The 18,560-nt window shown below is 32.1% G+C and overlaps 1 protein-coding gene and 1 pseudogene across 1 annotated transcript; both read right to left on the bottom strand.

The window, feature by feature from the left end:
- Window positions 1-248: 248 nt before the first annotated feature.
- On the bottom strand, window positions 249-5,162 carry LOC150036183 (uncharacterized; annotated as a pseudogene).
- A 2,839-nt stretch (window positions 5,163-8,001) lies between these two features.
- Window positions 8,002-12,228, bottom strand: LOC120078452 (uncharacterized protein At4g06744-like). Its single transcript, XM_090313860.1, has 2 exons — window positions 11,239-12,228; window positions 8,002-8,713 (listed from the first exon to the last, which is right to left on the bottom strand). Exons 1-2 carry the CDS (start codon window positions 12,087-12,089, stop codon window positions 8,131-8,133), a joined length of 1,434 nt encoding a protein of 477 aa, XP_090169986.1. The 5' UTR covers window positions 12,090-12,228; the 3' UTR covers window positions 8,002-8,130.
- Window positions 12,229-18,560: the final 6,332 nt, after the last annotated feature.

Here is an 18,560-nt window from a genome sequence, read left to right as displayed (position 1 = left end):
ACGGGTATAATGAAACTCTACCCACCCCCCACGACAAACATCGAACCTCTCGAACATCAAAAACACACAAAACAAGTAAACAATGACCAACACACATAAAACTCAAACTTTGTCCCCAAAATGTTTAACCCAATCTCAACCCTTCCCCCACCACAACACATTAAACTTCATAAACATTCATAAATACACAAGAACTCCGAGTTCAAGGACAAGACGGGTGTAATGAAACTCTACCCACCCCCCCTCCTCTACGACAAACATGGAACCTCCTGAACATAAAAAACACACAAAACGAGTAAACAATGACCAATACACATAAAACTCAAACTTTGTCCCCAAAATGGTTTAACCCAATCTCAACCCCCCCTCCCCCACCACAACACATTAAACTTCGTAAACATTCATAAATACACAAGAACTCTGAGTTCAAGGACAAAACGGGAATAATGAAACTCTACCCACCCCTCACGAAAAAATAACAAAAAACACATCAAAATCCAGTTGTTTGGCTATCATAACTGTAGGATAGCCAACAATTCTTTATCATAAAGCTACTTAAGACATAACTACTTTGCTACTATAACTGTAAGATAGCAACATATTAGACAACTAAATAATGTAGTAATCATACCTAATTTGATGGGTCTCCTCTCTGTGATCGTATCATGTCTTCAATCATTTTTTTCATTTCTTCCATTTGTCTTGCATGATCCTCTTTCATTTGTTTCTGAACATCTTCAAGTTCCTTAATCCTCGACTGAGACTGTTGGAAATTGGCTCTCAATTCCTCCATTCTCGTCTCCGTTCCCTGAGTAGATGACGAGCTTGATGAGATGCTACTCCTTCTTGACTTAGGCTTAGGGCCCCAACCTAGGCCTTTTGAATATCCGAGTCGTCTACCCAAAACCGTCTCACAGATTTCATCCCCTGTTAGTGGTTGAGAACCTTCTAAAGTGGGGTTGGATTGTAATTCCAACATTTGATGCTATACATATTAATTAAATGGGTAAGAACAAGCGACTAAAGTTAAAAATGAAAAAAAATACGATATTAAAGCAAAAAAATGTTACATGTGCATTTTCAGCTGCCTCATTCACAAACTTGCCACCTTTAGAGTGTGTTTCCCTAAATAGGTCAACACGTCCTATTTCTCGACCTTCCTTTGCCTGCAACTCTGCCTGAATTTGCAGGAATGACTTCGATCCATCTACGTGGTCGAACGGTAATATTTCTCTATTCTTCCTGTTTGTCACAAATATTTCCTACATTTCAACAAAAAAAAAATTATGTCAATAGTGTGATGTATTAGTAAATACAACAAATGATACACGCCTTAAATATTCTACCTGAAACGCTTCACTCTCGAAGCGGTCACACAAAAAGTACCAATCTTCTGGCTTATTTTTAAGCCAGCTAGGCAAGTTGGCACGTGTTTGCTGAGGATCTCCACATTTTCTATAATGTCTGTGCAAATCTGCTCTAAATTCTTTGAAGGAGTTTTGCATTTGATGTTCTATAAAACGGTTAAGTCGTTGACTGGACAGATCAAGTTCGAAATGAGGCTGCAAGAGAATGAAGGAAGAATTAGCATAAATGATGTTCATGACTGTAAAAGAATAAACTTATAATTACTAACCAATAATTGACTCTTAGACAATTCTATAAACTCGTTTGGAACCTCAGCAAAAGTACGACATCGTACTAGAAATGTATATCTCACGGCGACGTCGATCGCATTACTAAATCGTACCGAATGTTGAGATATCGGTTTCGTCTCCCCCTCATTTATCACGATTATAATTCTGTCATGTTTTTTGACATATTTTTCCAACTCAATGTTCCGCGAATGCTCGTTTTTTCACCAAGTGGATGCTGAGCTACTATCTGAGGAATAAAAAATTTAAAACAATTTATGATGTATTTCAGTTAACAGAATATATTTCAAAATATACTAACCTGAAGTATCACCCACAGAAGATACCGTGTTGCCTAGATATATCTCCTAGAATTCTTCATCAGCCTCTTGTTGCCTATTAGGGGTTGACATTGTATTTATATAAACACAAAAAAGACAAAACAATATTAAATTAACAATAAATACGTGTAACCTAGATAAAAAGAGAATTGAATAGATACATCATTACTCATCATCGTAATCTAATTCAAATTATTCATCGGCACTTGAACTGTTATTGGGAGATAATTGTTCTTCATCATCATCGTTTATGAAGTCATGGTCGCCATGTACAATAATTGGTCTTTCCACAACTGTAGGATCAACGTCAACTCTGCATAAAGTAACCTTCTCAATGATTTCATCCACTCAGACTCCACCAACAATTTCTAGTAAATCTAGTTGTGCGTTTACATCCCATATTTGTTTATTTTGGACTACTTGAACAAATTTCCAATTGCTACCATATTTGATGTCATCAATGTAAAAGACTTGTTGTGTTTGGATAGCAAAGATGAAAGGCTCATCGACACACCAAAAGTGTGATGTATTGATCAATTTGTATCATAAATCTACATGTGTCCTATTACTTTTATTGTTACCTATGTCAAACAATCTACACTTCAACAAGAAAACACGTCTTTTGTTCGCATATTGGAAATCTAATACTCCGTCTACAACACCGTAGAAATTTTTGTCCACACTAGCGTTCTCACTAATCTCCCTGGCCACTAGGACCCCACTATTTTGTGTAGCTCGATGATTATCATGCTCTATAGTGTGAAACCGTACCCCATTAACAATGCATCCCTTGTAAAATGCACCTCAGACGAAGGTCCCATTGCAAGTGAAAAGAAATCATCGGAGATATCTTCTCTCTCGCGCCGTTATAAAAATTGATAATTAATTATAAATTAAAAATGACTACGAAAAATGAATCATCCCTCAACTGTTGCCTACAAAATGACTATGTATACCTGAGATTTGAACCAATCGGAAAATTTGCGTTGATGTTTTATATATAAGTCAGAGGCGCTTTGAGCTTCATAACGAATTAACCTCAAATGTTGCCTAAAAAATTGATCATTTAAATGTTATATCAAAGGAGTTATCCTAGAATTTAGAAAAGAAAAAAGTTTGAAACGTACTTGCGATAGTTTATTATTTCTTTACAATTGTTGAGAATGTACTAATGTACAATACGTTTTTCCTCTACTGATAACGTCTGTAAAGTTGATGCCCCTAATGGTCGTACCCTCTGCCTAAATAATTCAAATTCACCAAATATCTCGTAATCGGGAATGTTATCATCATTTAGTTCATCTCTATTGTATCTCATTTCAATCCCACTTAGATATCGCGAGTAGAAATTCCATGATTCATTCATTGCATATGCTTCCGCTATAGACCCCCCGGGACATACTTTGTTCCATACAAATTGTTTTAATGTTCGTAAACTTCTTTCAATAGGATACATCCAACTATAACTAACTGGACCCACCACTTTGGTTTCATATGGTAGATGAACTGCAAGGTGTACTATTACATCGAAAAAGGCAGGTGGGAATATTTTCTCCAACTTACAAAGTATGATTATGATGTCTGCTTGTAGTCTATTCAAATCACTTACACATATTGTCTTTGCACATAAGTCGTGAAAGAATGTACACAACTCAACAATAGCAGTGGATACATTCTTCGGTAGGTATGATCGAATACCAATAGGGAGTAGTCTGTGAAGTAACACATGACAGTCGTGTGTTTTTAACCCCGATATTTTTCCATCTTTGTCATTCACACATTGTGATATGTTAGATACGAATCCATCAGGGAATTTCACTGAATTCAAATACTTACAAAACGAAATTTGTTCACCATTTGTTAATGTGTATGCTGCATGTGGTTTTACAAATCTGTTATCGACCTTTATCAAGTGTAGGTCCTTTCTTATCTTCAAATATTGTAAGTCTAATCGAGCGCTCATTGTATCCTTTGTCTTTCCTTCAATATTTAACAATGTGCCCACCAAATTATCGCATATGTTTTTTTCAATATACATTACATCCAATTTATGTCGTAACAATAGTCTGGACCAATATGGAAGTTGGAAAAAAATACTTTTCTTAGTTCAGTTGAGAATTCGTTTTCTTTTTTTATCTTGCTTGGATGGATGTTTGCTAAGCACAGAAAAGTTTAGTGTATTTATTTGTTGTAAGATCTCTTCTCCATTCATTACGGCCGGTGGAGGTCTACGTTCAACTTTTCCATTATGTTGTCTACTTCGACGCCAACTATGATTCTCTGGAAGGTAACGTCCATGTCCCATAAATGATATTTTCCCTCTTATCCCGAAGGACGAGTTATCTTCTTTGCATATTGGGCATGCTTGATAACCTTTTGTACTCCACCCAGATAAGTCACCGTACACAGGGAAGTCATTAATCGTCCATAATAAGGTAGCATATAGTTGAAAAAACTCACCAATAACAGAATCATAAGTTCGCACACCAATTGTCTATAACTCTTTCAACTCTTCAATCAACGGTTGCAAATAAACATCAATTTCCTTTCCAAGAGATTTTGGACCAGGTATGAGCAAAGACATGAAGAAGTTTGTTTCCTTCATGCTTTTCAAGGGGGCAAATTATAAGGAATTATCACCACAGGCCACATACTATAAGAAGTGCTCATATTTCCAAACAGATTGAAGCCATCTAAAGCTAATCCCAAATGAACATTTTGGGGATCTAAAGCGAAATGAGGAAATTCACGATCAAAATGTTTCCACCCCTTTGCATCAGCTGGATGTCGCAATACATCCTCCGTTTCAACTCGTTTATCTTTATGTCATCTCATGTCAGAAGCGCCTTATTTTGATGCAAACAATCGTTTTAATCTCGGTATCAATGGAAAATGACGCAAGACCTTATATGGTATTTTTTTTTTTACCATTGCCATCATTAACTTTTTACAGAGACTCACCACAAACGGGGCATTGTTGCAAATCTGCAAACTCTTTCCAATACAATACACAATCATATTTGCACGCATGAATAGACTTATAACCTAGGCCTAAATAATGCCATTTTCGCTTGGCTTCATAAAAGAAAGTAGGTATAGAGGTGTCAGTTGGAAACGCTGCTTTTAACAATTCCAGCAACATGTCAAATGATTTGTTACTCCAGCCATTGAAAACTTTGATATGCATCAACTTCACTAAAAAGTTCAAAGACGAAAATTGCGAACAACGAGGGTATAATTCATTACGTGCTTCGATCATTAAATCCTCGAATAAGTTCATGGTATCTCTTTCTTAACCATTAAAGAACATTTCATTCTCAATCCTTCCTTCATTTGCATTTTCGTTTTCAATTGGAATTTGTAAATCATTTATAAGATTCAACATCTCATTTTCTTCGACAGCATTACTCTCTATATTATCTACTTCAACATTCTGTATTGAATGACTTGTATGACTTCTAGATAAGTTTATTGGTTCTCCATGATATACCCATTCACAATATGAGGGAGATATTCTATATGTTAATAGATGTCGTTCCACAATATCTATCTTTTCCCAAATTGAATTCATACAATTCTTGCATGGACATCTTATTGTCCAGAATCATTAACATGAAACTTTGCCATATCTAAGAACTGGGATACTCCTTCTCTATACTCCACTGATAACTTATTCCTTAGTTTAATCCATTCTTTATTCATCCTAAAAAATAAATATCTTCTAACCAACTTGTAATCCAAAACAATAACCTAGATTAGAGAATAGAGTATAAAGTATTTATTAAGCATGAACCTTGATTAAAAATTTCCAAGTTTGTTCGAAGTATTTAAAATTTTAACTAATTTATAATACGGGATTTGACTTTTTTTTATTGATAGTGAGTTTCATAATTTTTATTTTTTAAGGCAAAATAAATACATGTTTTGAGACTACTGTTTTTAATCATCTTTACAATATATTTTTAATCTATTTTTTTTAAGTGCAACCCACTTACTCAATGAAAAATTGTTATGTAACAATTTTAAAAATATATATATTAAACTATTATTATTATTTACTATCTTATAAAAAAAAAGTAATGAATGAAGGCTCACATAATCCTTGCACTTTTTTATCTAATAGGTCCCTAAACCGTTTAAATTGTCTAACAACTTTCAAATGTTTTATTTAGTATGTCTCCAAACTTTCAATTTTGTGTTTAATACAGGGCTTTCATCTATTCAACATCTTTTAAAATTTACAAGCCTATTGGACACAAAATTTAGTTTTATGTCTAGTAGATTCTTTAAACTTTTTTAAAATATTAAATGTGTTAGGGACCTATTAAGTACCAAATTGGAGGTTTAAAGATTTATTTTATATTTTTTAGATTTATAGATTTATTAGACACAAACAATAAGCATAAAAAAGATTATATACTAAAAATAGCACATAGCATCTATGTACTAATTTTCTTTCTCCTTTCAAGGAAAGTTCGAAATGTTAAATCATGCATGCTTAGGCTCCAAATAACCAACATCATATCATTTTTTAGACATAAAGATAGTGTTGTAATCAACTTGAAACTTAAAAGAATGTAATAATGTTTATCTCTAATGAATTATGACATGTTCGTTATAAAATTACTCTATAGAATTTCAGAGAATTGTAAAACAAATATATGATGCAAAATTGACGAGATCTTAACAAAAGCGACATGCACCGATATTGGATGATAAATATGTGCATTAGTTGAAATTTAAAATTTGTATCAAAGTTGATATTATTGAAATCTAGTGAAATTGACACAATCTTTAACATTGTCTTTTTTTATTAGTGGGTTAATTAATTGTAATATTTATCAAAGTTGAGGTCTAATTTGATTAAACTGAAAGTCGTGAATAGAAATGAATAAACACATTTAAATGAGCATGATTTGTACAAAAGGATGTGAAATAATGATTTAAATAAATATACAAGAGAAAATAAAATGAGAAGATTACCGGCGGCGGCGGCGGGCGGTTGAAGGTGGTGGTTGAACAAGACGAGGAGACGACGACGGCGGCGGGCGGTTGATTGCAGTTGCTGACCAAAGGGAGAAGCGGCGGCGAAGGGCAGCAGGGGCGAAAAAAGAGGGGAAAATGGGAGAGGGAGGGTGAGGAGTGGAGGGAGGGCGAACGGCGACGGTGGTGGTTAAAAGAGGGGAAAATGGGAGAGGGAGGGAGAAGAGTGGGGGGAACTGGCAGCGAGGGGAGGAGCGGCGGAGCAGCGCGGGGAGCAGTGGAGGCGCGGGTTAGGGTTTTAGGGAAAGAAAAGGGGAAAAGAAATAGGGAAGAAGGGGACCCTCTCCCGACACCGCCCGACGGGTGTCGGGAGAGCAGTTGGGAGTTCCAAGGGAAGGGAACTCCCGACGGCTAACGCATGGCGTTGGGAGTTCCCCGCCTATTTTTAATCGTCGGGATTTCCTCGGGAACTTCCGACGAGCCTTTACGGCGTCAGGAGAGATAGTCTCTCTCGACGACCAAACTCCCAACGTTCGATTTAGGCATTGAGAGCTCTTATAAGATAAAATATCTCAAATTTATACCTAGTAGAAACATGATTATTCAATCCACCTTTGATCTATATTATAAAGTAACCATATTGTAGTGGCCTATTTAGAATAATAATCATTCACCACACTATGACAAATAGTTTGCATGACTAATATAAGATAGAGAAACAACAAAACTATATATTTGCATTCAGGTTGCACTCCATCTGTACAGCCCAATCACAAGTTACAACGTGAAAAGTTATTTATTTATTTTTTTAAAAAAAAAAAAAGAAGAAGAAATTTATATATTTTTCTTCTTCAAATAAATGAAGAGGATGTATGAAGATGAGTGCAACGCATTACAAAGTATACAAATTTTTAATTCAAATCTAATGGTCGTTGTTCAAAATGAAAATTTTGATTTTTCTTATTGGCGATATACAATGATGGAAATTGAACCTCTAACCTCGAAATTAATAATAAAAGTCTACGTCAGTTGAGTCATGTTCGTATTGGTTAAAATGCAAATTTTTATCATACATTGAAAAAAAACATAACTTCCATTTGTAATGAAAGGGGAATTAAAAGTAGAGTTGCAATAGAGAAATAGGAATTACAATAATAATAATACACATAAAATCAATTAGGAACAAGAGCGGCATAAGTTCTCATCTCCGTCAGCTTCCTCGGTGGCGGTGGATGAGGGCGGAAATTCGGCGGCGGCGCCTTACAAGGAATAATCTTCATAGACTGCTCATCAGGACAAGAATGAGCTTTACTAAAGAAATAAGTACATTCCTTCTCCGGTCTCTGTTTCGGCAGACCCAAAATGCAGTTTCCGGAAACATCTAGAAGCTTCTTCGAGATCAAACTCCGGCAGACGGGGCCGACTTGGGTGAAGAAGTTGTTGCGGAGGGTGAATTGTTGGAGGTTTGGTAATTTGCAGACGTCCTCCGGAACGGTGCCGTATAAGGCGTTGTCGGAGAAAGCGAGAATCTGCATTTTGGTTAAGCAGGTGAAGGAGTATGGGATTGGGCCGGTGAGGGAGTTTTTACTTGCGTTGAAGAGAACGGTTTTCTCTAAAAGGCCGATCTCCATTGGTAAGCAGCCGGAAAGCTTGTTGTCGGAGAAGAGGACTTCGATTAGGTTCTCCTTTGTTTTTCCGATTCCGATGCTTTTTGGGATTGGGCCGGTGAACTCGTTGCTTGTGAATGTGAGATACCTACAAATAAGAACAATTAATTCTTTCATCGTTATTTATCTGTTGTGTAGTCCACTCTGATTTTATAGTCCAATCATAATTTGTTAGGTAAAAAAAAGAAAAATTCTTTCATTTCCAAATCCTTTTGTTTCAACTCAGACGGGCAACGAGTGTAGCTTGAATTTTAATTAGGGTAATTTGTATTGTAGATATTGTTATATTGTATAGATATTAAATATCTAAAATTTATCTTAATGTGTTTAGATATACAAATTTGTTTGATTTATCAATTTTGTAAAAAAAAAAACTAAAACAAAATAGTTATTTAATCAAATATAAGAGAATAAGTAATATGGTCAAAATTAAATTTAATTATTTAATATATTATTATATTGATTAATTATTTAATCATATAAAATACATATTTTTTAATTAAACATTATTTAAATTATTTAATTTAATTAATAAAAAAATACTTAAATAAATATAAATTGATTAGAATATTAATAATTAATAAGAAAATTTTATATTAAATAACTAAGATAGAGTAAAATATCAATGATAAATGTATTAGTTGAAATTTATTAAGTCTAAATAATATATTTATATTTAATAGTTAATTAAAATGAATAGTAATGATTAATTGATATCAATTTATTAATTAATCAGACTCTACTCATCTTTCAAAGTATAAAAATCTCATAAATATGGAGGGTATTAAAAACCCATATCATATGGATTTTAAAATTCCCTTGAAAATAATATCATGGGTTTAAAAAGTAAGATTTCCGGAAACAAACAAAGATGATGTCTATTTGAAATCCTATGGCAATATCTCGGAAACAAAGAGATCTTAAGACATTAAAATTTACTTTTATCATATTCAAAATCACTTGAATATGTCACATGTTTGAAAGTGATTCTAAAATAGTTAAAATCATTTTTATCATTTTCAAAATCACTATGAAAAATGCTTTTAATCATTCAACACCAACTTTGATAATATGAAATTTTCATTTAAAAGCGTAAAATTAAATATTAAATTAATTTTGACTGATTAAATTAAAAATGCGTTTTGGAGTGATTAGGAACATTACAAAAGTTATTTTAACAATTACAGAATCACTCCCAAACATGCACTTCATCATGCAAAATTCATGTAACATTTAATATTCTCACTTTTAAATGTAATTTTCTTATCATCAAACTTGATTTTGAATGATTAAAAGCATGTTTTCAAGTAATTTTAACAATTTCATAATCACTTTTAAATATGTCTTTTATCTTTTAGCAGAAAACACTCATTCTCATCATAGTTTATTACACGGTAAACTTTATCTTTTCATCATAGAGTGAATTTTTAAAAGATAAGAGTAATCGATCACCCTGACCCAAATATTGCTCAATGTTTCAATATATCTATCTTAATTTATCATTTCACTTTGATATATATAGTAGATATGTGGGATATAAAAAATTTAAGCAACTAAAAATAAAAAATCAAATGGTAATAGAATATGATCATATTTGTAATTTAACTAAACTTTTGTTATTTATTTTGGTGGCTAACTGGTCTGGCTAAGATACCATGTCCACAGCATCACTTTAAGATAAGCAAGGTTATCCATATGTTTGGAAGAGAAAATAACGATAGGACAAAATATTTTATTTTATTTTTTCAAGGACTTAAATTGTATTGTCAACAAAAAAATATATATATATTTAAATAGTTATTTAGATTTTAGAGAACTAGTCTACCAAAATAGATATTATTAGAAAAAAATTAGAGACTTACCATAAGCTTGTACTTGAGTCAATACACAAAATTAAATGATAAAATAAGAACATAAATCATTACTTTTTAAAAATTCAATATTAAAATCGACATTCTAAATTTATTATTATTGTTTTACGAAAAGAGATTAATTAAAAGTTGAAATACTAAACTAGAATAAAATTTCAATTTTTTTAATAGAATTAAAGTTTAAAATTTTTATTATAAAAGGAGAAAAAGGCTAGTAATCCTTAATATTTGAAAAATAGCAACACTTTTAAAGTTTTAAGTAAAATAGCAACACGTCTATAAATTTTGGATCAAAATCAATACAACTTTACAAGTTAGTTAAAATTCATCTTATCCCAAAAATTAACAAGTTAACTACCTTAACTTCTAAAAAAATTGATTTTCTTAATAAGGAAAATTATTCGTCTCTAAATTTCATACAATGTCATAAAAAGTGTGGTTGAAATATGTTAAAACTTAAAAGGTAAGTAAATTATAAAAATCATCCTTAAAATATGATGAAATTTATATTATATTCGAAAAAAAAAATCGATTTTAAAAAATGAGCCCTCAAATTTATATAAATATTAAAATTGGACTTTCAAACTTACCATTTTTATAACTATTGTAAGTTCGAGATCCAATTTTAATATTTGTATAAGTTTAATAGTTCAACTTTTACGATTGGAAGTTTGAGATTATAACTCGGGCTACAATTTATCTTAAATTTTTGGTTAAAATAAAGTTTGGGGGAATATAATACCGAGCAGGGGTGTTGCCGAGATTGGCCGGAATGTTCTGATTAAACCTATTGTTGTTGAGGAAGATAGCGGTGATAATATCCATATCAAACAGCTCCGACCGAACCGGACCGTAATAGTCATTGAACCGGAGGTCCAAGAACGTCAGGTTAACGGCGCCGAGGACTTCATCAGGGAACAGCCCCCTGAATTTGTTATTGCTAAGATCGAGCTCGTAAAAGAATTTGACCTTGGAGATGAGCTTGGGGATGGTGGAGAAGAAGAAGTTTGAATTGGCATGGAAGAACGTGAGATCCGGCAACTTATCGACAAGCCCATCGAGGGTCAATTTCGAACCACTAAAATTGAAATTGTTGAAGCTAAGGCCGGAAACCCCTCTCTGTTTTCCGAAACCAGGAACTCTGTCGCAACTGAACCCTCTGTATTCGCAGACGTTCGTCCCAACCCATGTTTTTTTAACCTTCAATGGGTCATTCTCGATTCTCTTTATGTAGTTTTGAATCACATTATACGCAATTTCGATTCTCTTGCTCTCGAATTGCAGCCCCGGCGCCGGCGGCCGTTTTCGAGGAGGTTTTGGGGAGGGCGTTGGTGATGGCTTTTTTACTGGCGGCGGCGGTGGTGGAGGCGGCGGAGGTGGTGGTGGTGGAGGCGGTGGCAGCGGCGGTGGAGGAGGAGGAGGAGGTGGTGGTGGAGGAGGAGTGTTGCAATCAGGGGATTCCGACGGGGGAGGAGTCTTTCCGTTACCGCCGATGCCGATGCCAATGTCGACGTCGAGGGCGACAGAGGAAAAGGAAGAGAAGAGGAGGAGATTAAAGATGGATAAAAATGCAAAAGGAGAGGCTGTGGCCATTTTAATTTATGGGCCGTTCTGCAAATTTGTGTGTTTTTGTTTTTTGTTCTTTTTTTCATTTGATATCGTCGGTAGAGAACATGGAAATTATATAGGAAGAAAAAGGAGGAAGAAGACATAAGACTATTTTGAAAAGTCAAATTTAAAGGGAAAACTCTGAATTCAAAAAATATATACGAGTATTGGACCAGTTTTATTTGGTGGTATACGATCACTTTCATAAAACTTTCATTAAACGAAAAAAAAAAAAATCAAACTATTTATAGAAATAATAAAAAGTATCTATCACACCTCGATCTCTATCAAAGAAAATTAAAATTAAAAAAAAAAAAAATAGAGAATTAGATTGAAATATCGTGATTGGTTCTCTATTTCTTTTCTACATTAATTTTGAGCTATGAATTTTGTTAGAAGGAGAAATTTCTTTATAGTAATACTTGACTATAACTGAATTACCTTGGGAGGTTTTGTCCAACTATAAAATATTGACAAAAATTGAAAAAGAACCATGATCAAAGTGGACCTGTGACACTGGGCCACAAAGCTGAGTTAGAAGTGACAACTAATAAGTAATAACTGTAGTCAATAATCAAAATATTGATATCCAAATTTTAGATTTCCAGTAAGAAATTATAAAAGTTATTCAAGTGTATACAATAATTAAGTTGTTTGTATTGATAATGAACAAAGTTATAAATATTATCATTAGTATTATATTCCTATTGAGATGATAATTAATTTGCGTTTTTTAATATTGTGTGAACATTTATATATTTTCGTTGAAGTTAAGGCTATCTACCACATAATATAACGACGTCACATACAATATATCAGCAATTGCAAGAACAAACATAAAAACAAAGAAAAAGAAAAGACACAAAGTTTGGTAATTACTCAATTTAATGATATACTACCTACGTTTGGGTGATTGTGCTCAGGAAAGATACTTCTACTAATATCAAGTCAAACAATTACAACGTTGTATTTGTCTATAAATAAACGATAAATATAGTGACACACGAATAACTTAACTCAATGAATGATAACTTAGGCTTCCCCAAGTGTGAGACCTCCTCTCAAGAAGACTTAAGGCTCCCCCTAAGTATGTGTATATTTGTAAGCAATTACTTATGCTTCCCCCTAAGTATGAGACTCCCTCCCAACCGTAATCTTTCATCCTTCTAGTGAAGATCACTTCACTTGATGAACTTAGGCTCCCTCTAAGTTTGAGAATCCTTTTTCAAGTAATGATATCTTAGGTTCCTCCTAAAATCAAGACAACCTTCTCTGAAGCAAGCTTCGACATCGATGTAGAGTACAACTTGAAGGTCTACAAGAATTTTGGAGCACGGAGATTGGCATACAACCACAACATTCGGACATCACATAAATAGAAAAGCTTCAAACAAAAATACTCAAAGCGCAACCCTAGCAAAACAACAACTTACCTTTAAATAAGCATAGCAGAAAATGAAAGAACCCTTTCAAAATCTACGATATTCCAGACAATGAAAAGATATAACCCTCTAACTTATGGATAAATCCACAGTTATTTTAATACTTGGATGTAGCTCAACTAGCAGTTAAGTTTTTGTTTTATCAAAAGAAAAGTAGATCTTACACAAGGATGAGGGATTGAACCTTCAACTTCTAACGAGGAAGGTCATGTTGATTACTGTTAAACTAAAGTCGTCACTTTGTCTCTTTATATATCTTTAAAATATTAAAAAAATCATCTTTACTATGATATATATACATAACAATATTTACTATAGTGATATAGATGTATTATCGATAATTTTCACTCTTGTTAATAATTATTATATATGTACATGAACATCAAATTCTTGAGAATACAATTGACAGACCATGTTAACTTATCATAGTAAATTTAAAAATTTATAATTCTCAATAATTATTTATGTTGTCGACCATAGTGTAACTTTTAACCTTAAAATCAAGAGGTTGGATCGTTCTCCTTTGTCTTTCCCATTAACTATTTTCACAATTTCATCTCATTTTGTCTCTCAAAATAAGAAAATAAAACTATTTGTTTTATCTTGTTTTAACTTTGTGATATGCTTATATCATGTTTTTCTAAACCTTGAGATGTTTTATTAAGGAAATTTTTTCTTTGAAATGAGAGAAAAAAACAATAATATATTGCATCAAATAGCAATTAAAACCACATTTACCTTTTAAATCCAACTCAACATTATTTCATCAAATTAACATACTTGTCAATATGATTATAAATTTAGGAGATAGATATGACATTCATTACTATTTTTCTAAAGATGGGTGATTTGATTCATAATTATATTAGTTTTTATTTTATCTATGGTACCAAAGTCAAAAGTTTACCGTATTGATAGAAAAAAATATTAAAATCTCAAATTTTAAAAAAAAAATGTCTTAGGAAAATATTTATAAAATGCTGATATCGAAGAATATTTATGAAAAGGAAAAATAATAATAATAAATAAATAAATATTCTACTCTTTTTAAATAAATTAAAATATTTATAATTTATATATCATATTCATTCTAGTGAAATTTTGTTTTGCATCTTTTTTTATATATTTTATAAAAAAAAATCACGATATAATGACAATGTCAATTGGTTTCATATATCAATATCGTTTTATGGACATGTAAATTTATTGAGATATCGAAATATCGATGAAAATTCAGTAGTCTTATTAAGGCTTTTGCCTATGAATGATTGAATACACAATATTTTGGAAAAGAAAAATTGATGATGAAAACATATATTTTAACTAATTATTTAGAATTTGTATTTTGGTTGGGCAAAAGTAATAAATTATTGAAAATGATTGTTTTTGCTATGCCCTATCACGTAAGATACTCTCTTCCCGCTCGTTAATCTTTCCATGTGAGACAAGAACTCTCACAAGTGGGAACATATGTATGTACCGTGGTAGTTGTGGACATTCCTAACAATGATCCACATGCGAATTTCAGATTTTGTTAAAAGTTAATAGATAAAAAAAAATAAAAAAATTAAGATTGAAAATGAAAATGAAATATGGGCACAAGGCTAGCTCTGTGCTTGAAGGGTCGTCTTCCTCCTCGATAACAATGATGAGCATTTCGTCAAGCCTCAGCCATGAGGAGGTGCTGTGAAGGTTAAGATTTGCAATTCGTGAATTCTCTATGACATCATTAATTCCGACTTACACAATTCTCAATGAAATGAATATCTTAATAACCACGAGGTTTGTTGCTTAAAATTTTTCTACTCTAGTTATACTAAAAAAAAACATTTTCTTATAGATTTTTTTGTACGAATTATCAAAAAAGAAAGAAATAAAGAAAGAGATTTGAAAGAAGAGCAAGTTCGTAATTTCACTAAAAAAATTGATGTATTTTTCATTTTGGGCCTTTAAATAGGTCAGTTGTACAATTTTCTCTTTTTCAAAGATATTGACCATTGAAACAAAATAAAAATATAATAAAAAGTGAAAAAGAATATATAAAATATATAAACTAAATTTATAATTTAATCTGAAATTTAGGCTATGTTGGATAACCATTTCATTTTTTTTTTGTTTTTGAAAATTAAGCCTATTTTTGTTTGAGTAAATGGTATGTAAGAACTGAATACATTAGCAAGTTGATTACAACTCAACTAGAAATAGTGTACTCAATGTATAATATTCAAATTCAAACATAAGCCAGTTGAAGCAACAAGGCTTAGATATGGAAATAATCAAAGATTTCAAATAACATCAAAACCTTTGGAGACTCAAAACGTAGTTGAGACACGCTTCTAATAAGCGTTGTCTTGAAGACAGGTATTCGCTCTACATGGGCTGCAAGCAGATTACAGCCATCATCTCAATGGGATACAATGACTAACTTCGTAGAATTGCAACTTCAAACTACTCGAATCTGACAGAACTCTTCGATACTTGTTCTCAACTCAACTCAAAAAAAAATGAATGAATGAAAGAAAGGAGAGAACTCTTCAATTTGGAATGGGAGCTACAAATGAAGAACCAAGTTGTTATTTATAGACTAGCAACTTAATAACTTCCAAAATACAAAATAAAATCAAGTAAATATAAAAATTTAAACATTTGTCCAATTTAACTCAATTGAGTTGCTACTTGACAAAAATCAAACATAACTCAAATAAAAGAAAGTGAGAAAAATCAAATAATAACCGTTGAGAGTAAACAGACAAGCTATGCATCTTGAGAGGTATCTTATAGACTTGAACCTTCCTTAGTGAATATCCATCGAATTTACTACAGAAATAGTGAGATTAAACAATGGAACTATCCTTCTCATTGGTGAATTGAGACAATAGATATCACACACAACTCATCTTATATCTTTGAGTTCTATACGTTTAATTCTATTTTGATCCAAGAAAAGTCCTGAATTCATGAGAGCTTTAGAGAACATAAGCCATTTAAAAAGTTCTCTAGAAGCAACCCACTTCTACTCTCACATAGGTTGTATTGATTAAGAGTATTCTGTCATTATCCGTCCTGTAAAACAAGATATCAAAATAACTTTAACATCAACAGATCAACACTCTAGAACATTATATAAATGGGAAGAAACTATAAGTTTCTTAGTGTGTCAATTATGAATTATCCAACTAGTTTGTCTATTGAACCTAGATCTTGGGATCTCCAATAAACTAGGTTAGGTTTCCACTATAAGCCATTTAAAAAGTTCCCTTGAAGTATATGTGACTTCTTCTTTTGACAATCCTTTCATAAAAAGATCTGCAATATTCTCTTTTGATTTCATATAACAATGGAAATTATTCAATTAGAGAGGAATTGCCTTATCGAATTATGCCTCGTCTAATATGTCATGACTTGCCATTAGAGACATTATTCTTGACTCTCATAAAAGCTGCTAAGTTGTCACAATAAATACATATTGCACTTATATGGTTAGGCCACACTAGAATATCTCCAAAAAAAAAAACTTTGAAGCCATTTAGTTTCTTCTCATGCTTTATCAAGAGCTATAAACTCTAATTCCATAGTAGAATGTGTTGTACACATCTGTTTCAAAGATTTCTATGATACAGCTAAAGGGATTGAATCCCAATGTGGAAGTATTTTAACAATGTGTCTTTGAATTGGGATTTAAAAAAAACACACTAAGGCTAAGGCTAAGCGTTCAATTAAGGGAATTTAGGAGAAATACCTTTGAAGACCAATTTCTTCAAGAATCTTGGTGAAATTCTTTTGCACGATCCTCCAAGGCCATGAACGACAAGACACCACCATGAGGTTACTCGACTATTCTCAAGGATGATCAAGGATGGAAGGATCCAAAAGGCAGGGAATTGAAGAAACTTTTTTTTAGAGATGATTTTTTCTCTAAGAGATTTTTAGAGAGAGCAGAGAGATCACCACGACACATTCAATTATGTTTCTACATTTCTATATACCACAGAAACTAACATGAGTGGAAATAATCCCTTTGCACCCCACTATCCATTCCTTTGCATAACTGTAATGGAGTTATTTTTTAAAATAAAATTAATAATAAATATATATTGAATCATGTTTAATATATAATAAATAATAAAATAAATATTGATTCATTAATTAATTAATTACCTTTTAATTAATCAATATAAATAACACATGTTTATTTAATTATACATTTAAATCATATAAAATGCATATCTCTCTCTTATCCTATAGTTTTAATATGAATCCAATTCATATTAGATTTTACTATATGGTTTTAATATGAATCCAATTCATATCAATTTAATATTCAAATATTATTCTCTCATATTATATAGTTTTAATTATAAAGCATATTTATAATTAACTATATAATATAATGTATTATTATACATCATATTTTATACTAATCCTTATTAATATAAAATTTCCTTAAATAACTTGAATAATTCAAATTATTCCAAAATTAATTGATCCTTGTTTTACCTTTAATAAGCTAACAGATGGACCTAATAGACCTACAGATTATAAGCTTCAATGATTCGAAACTAAATTAATTAAACTCTTTAATTAACTTAATTAGCATTCATTAATTGTGTGTCACTCCACTAAAAGCTCACAACTTCACTCTTTGCACTGTAGATATATTTTTGTGCCCATGGATATACCCAATCATCGATAAGTCGATCCTTCACGAATTACTCGTAATTACAGCTGGGTCAAAATTATCATTTTACTCATGTAATTACATCTTTATTCTTAATTCACATTGATCCTTTAATGAAAAAACTTGTTTATGGTTATACCATAAACAAATCCCTCTCTGGCCAATGATACGGAGGGGTCCTTTGTTCAAAACCCGGAGTCAGCACTTAGGAGAGAAATTCATCTGCTTTTCCTGAAAGTGGGAATGAGTGAATTACATCTTGTGGTGGTATGTTTCCAGTTCCTTACTTGGATAACTTACGTTTCCAGCTCCTTACTTGGACAACTCCCTAAAATA

The sequence above is a fragment of the Benincasa hispida genome, chromosome 5 (assembly GCF_027475165.1).
Source record: "Benincasa hispida cultivar pf3 chromosome 5, pf3_genome.v1.1, whole genome shotgun sequence".
Classification (NCBI taxonomy): domain Eukaryota; kingdom Viridiplantae; phylum Streptophyta; class Magnoliopsida; order Cucurbitales; family Cucurbitaceae; genus Benincasa; species Benincasa hispida.
The sequence above is the reverse complement of the archived record's forward strand: the minus strand, read 5'-3'. Positions and strand labels throughout refer to the sequence as shown.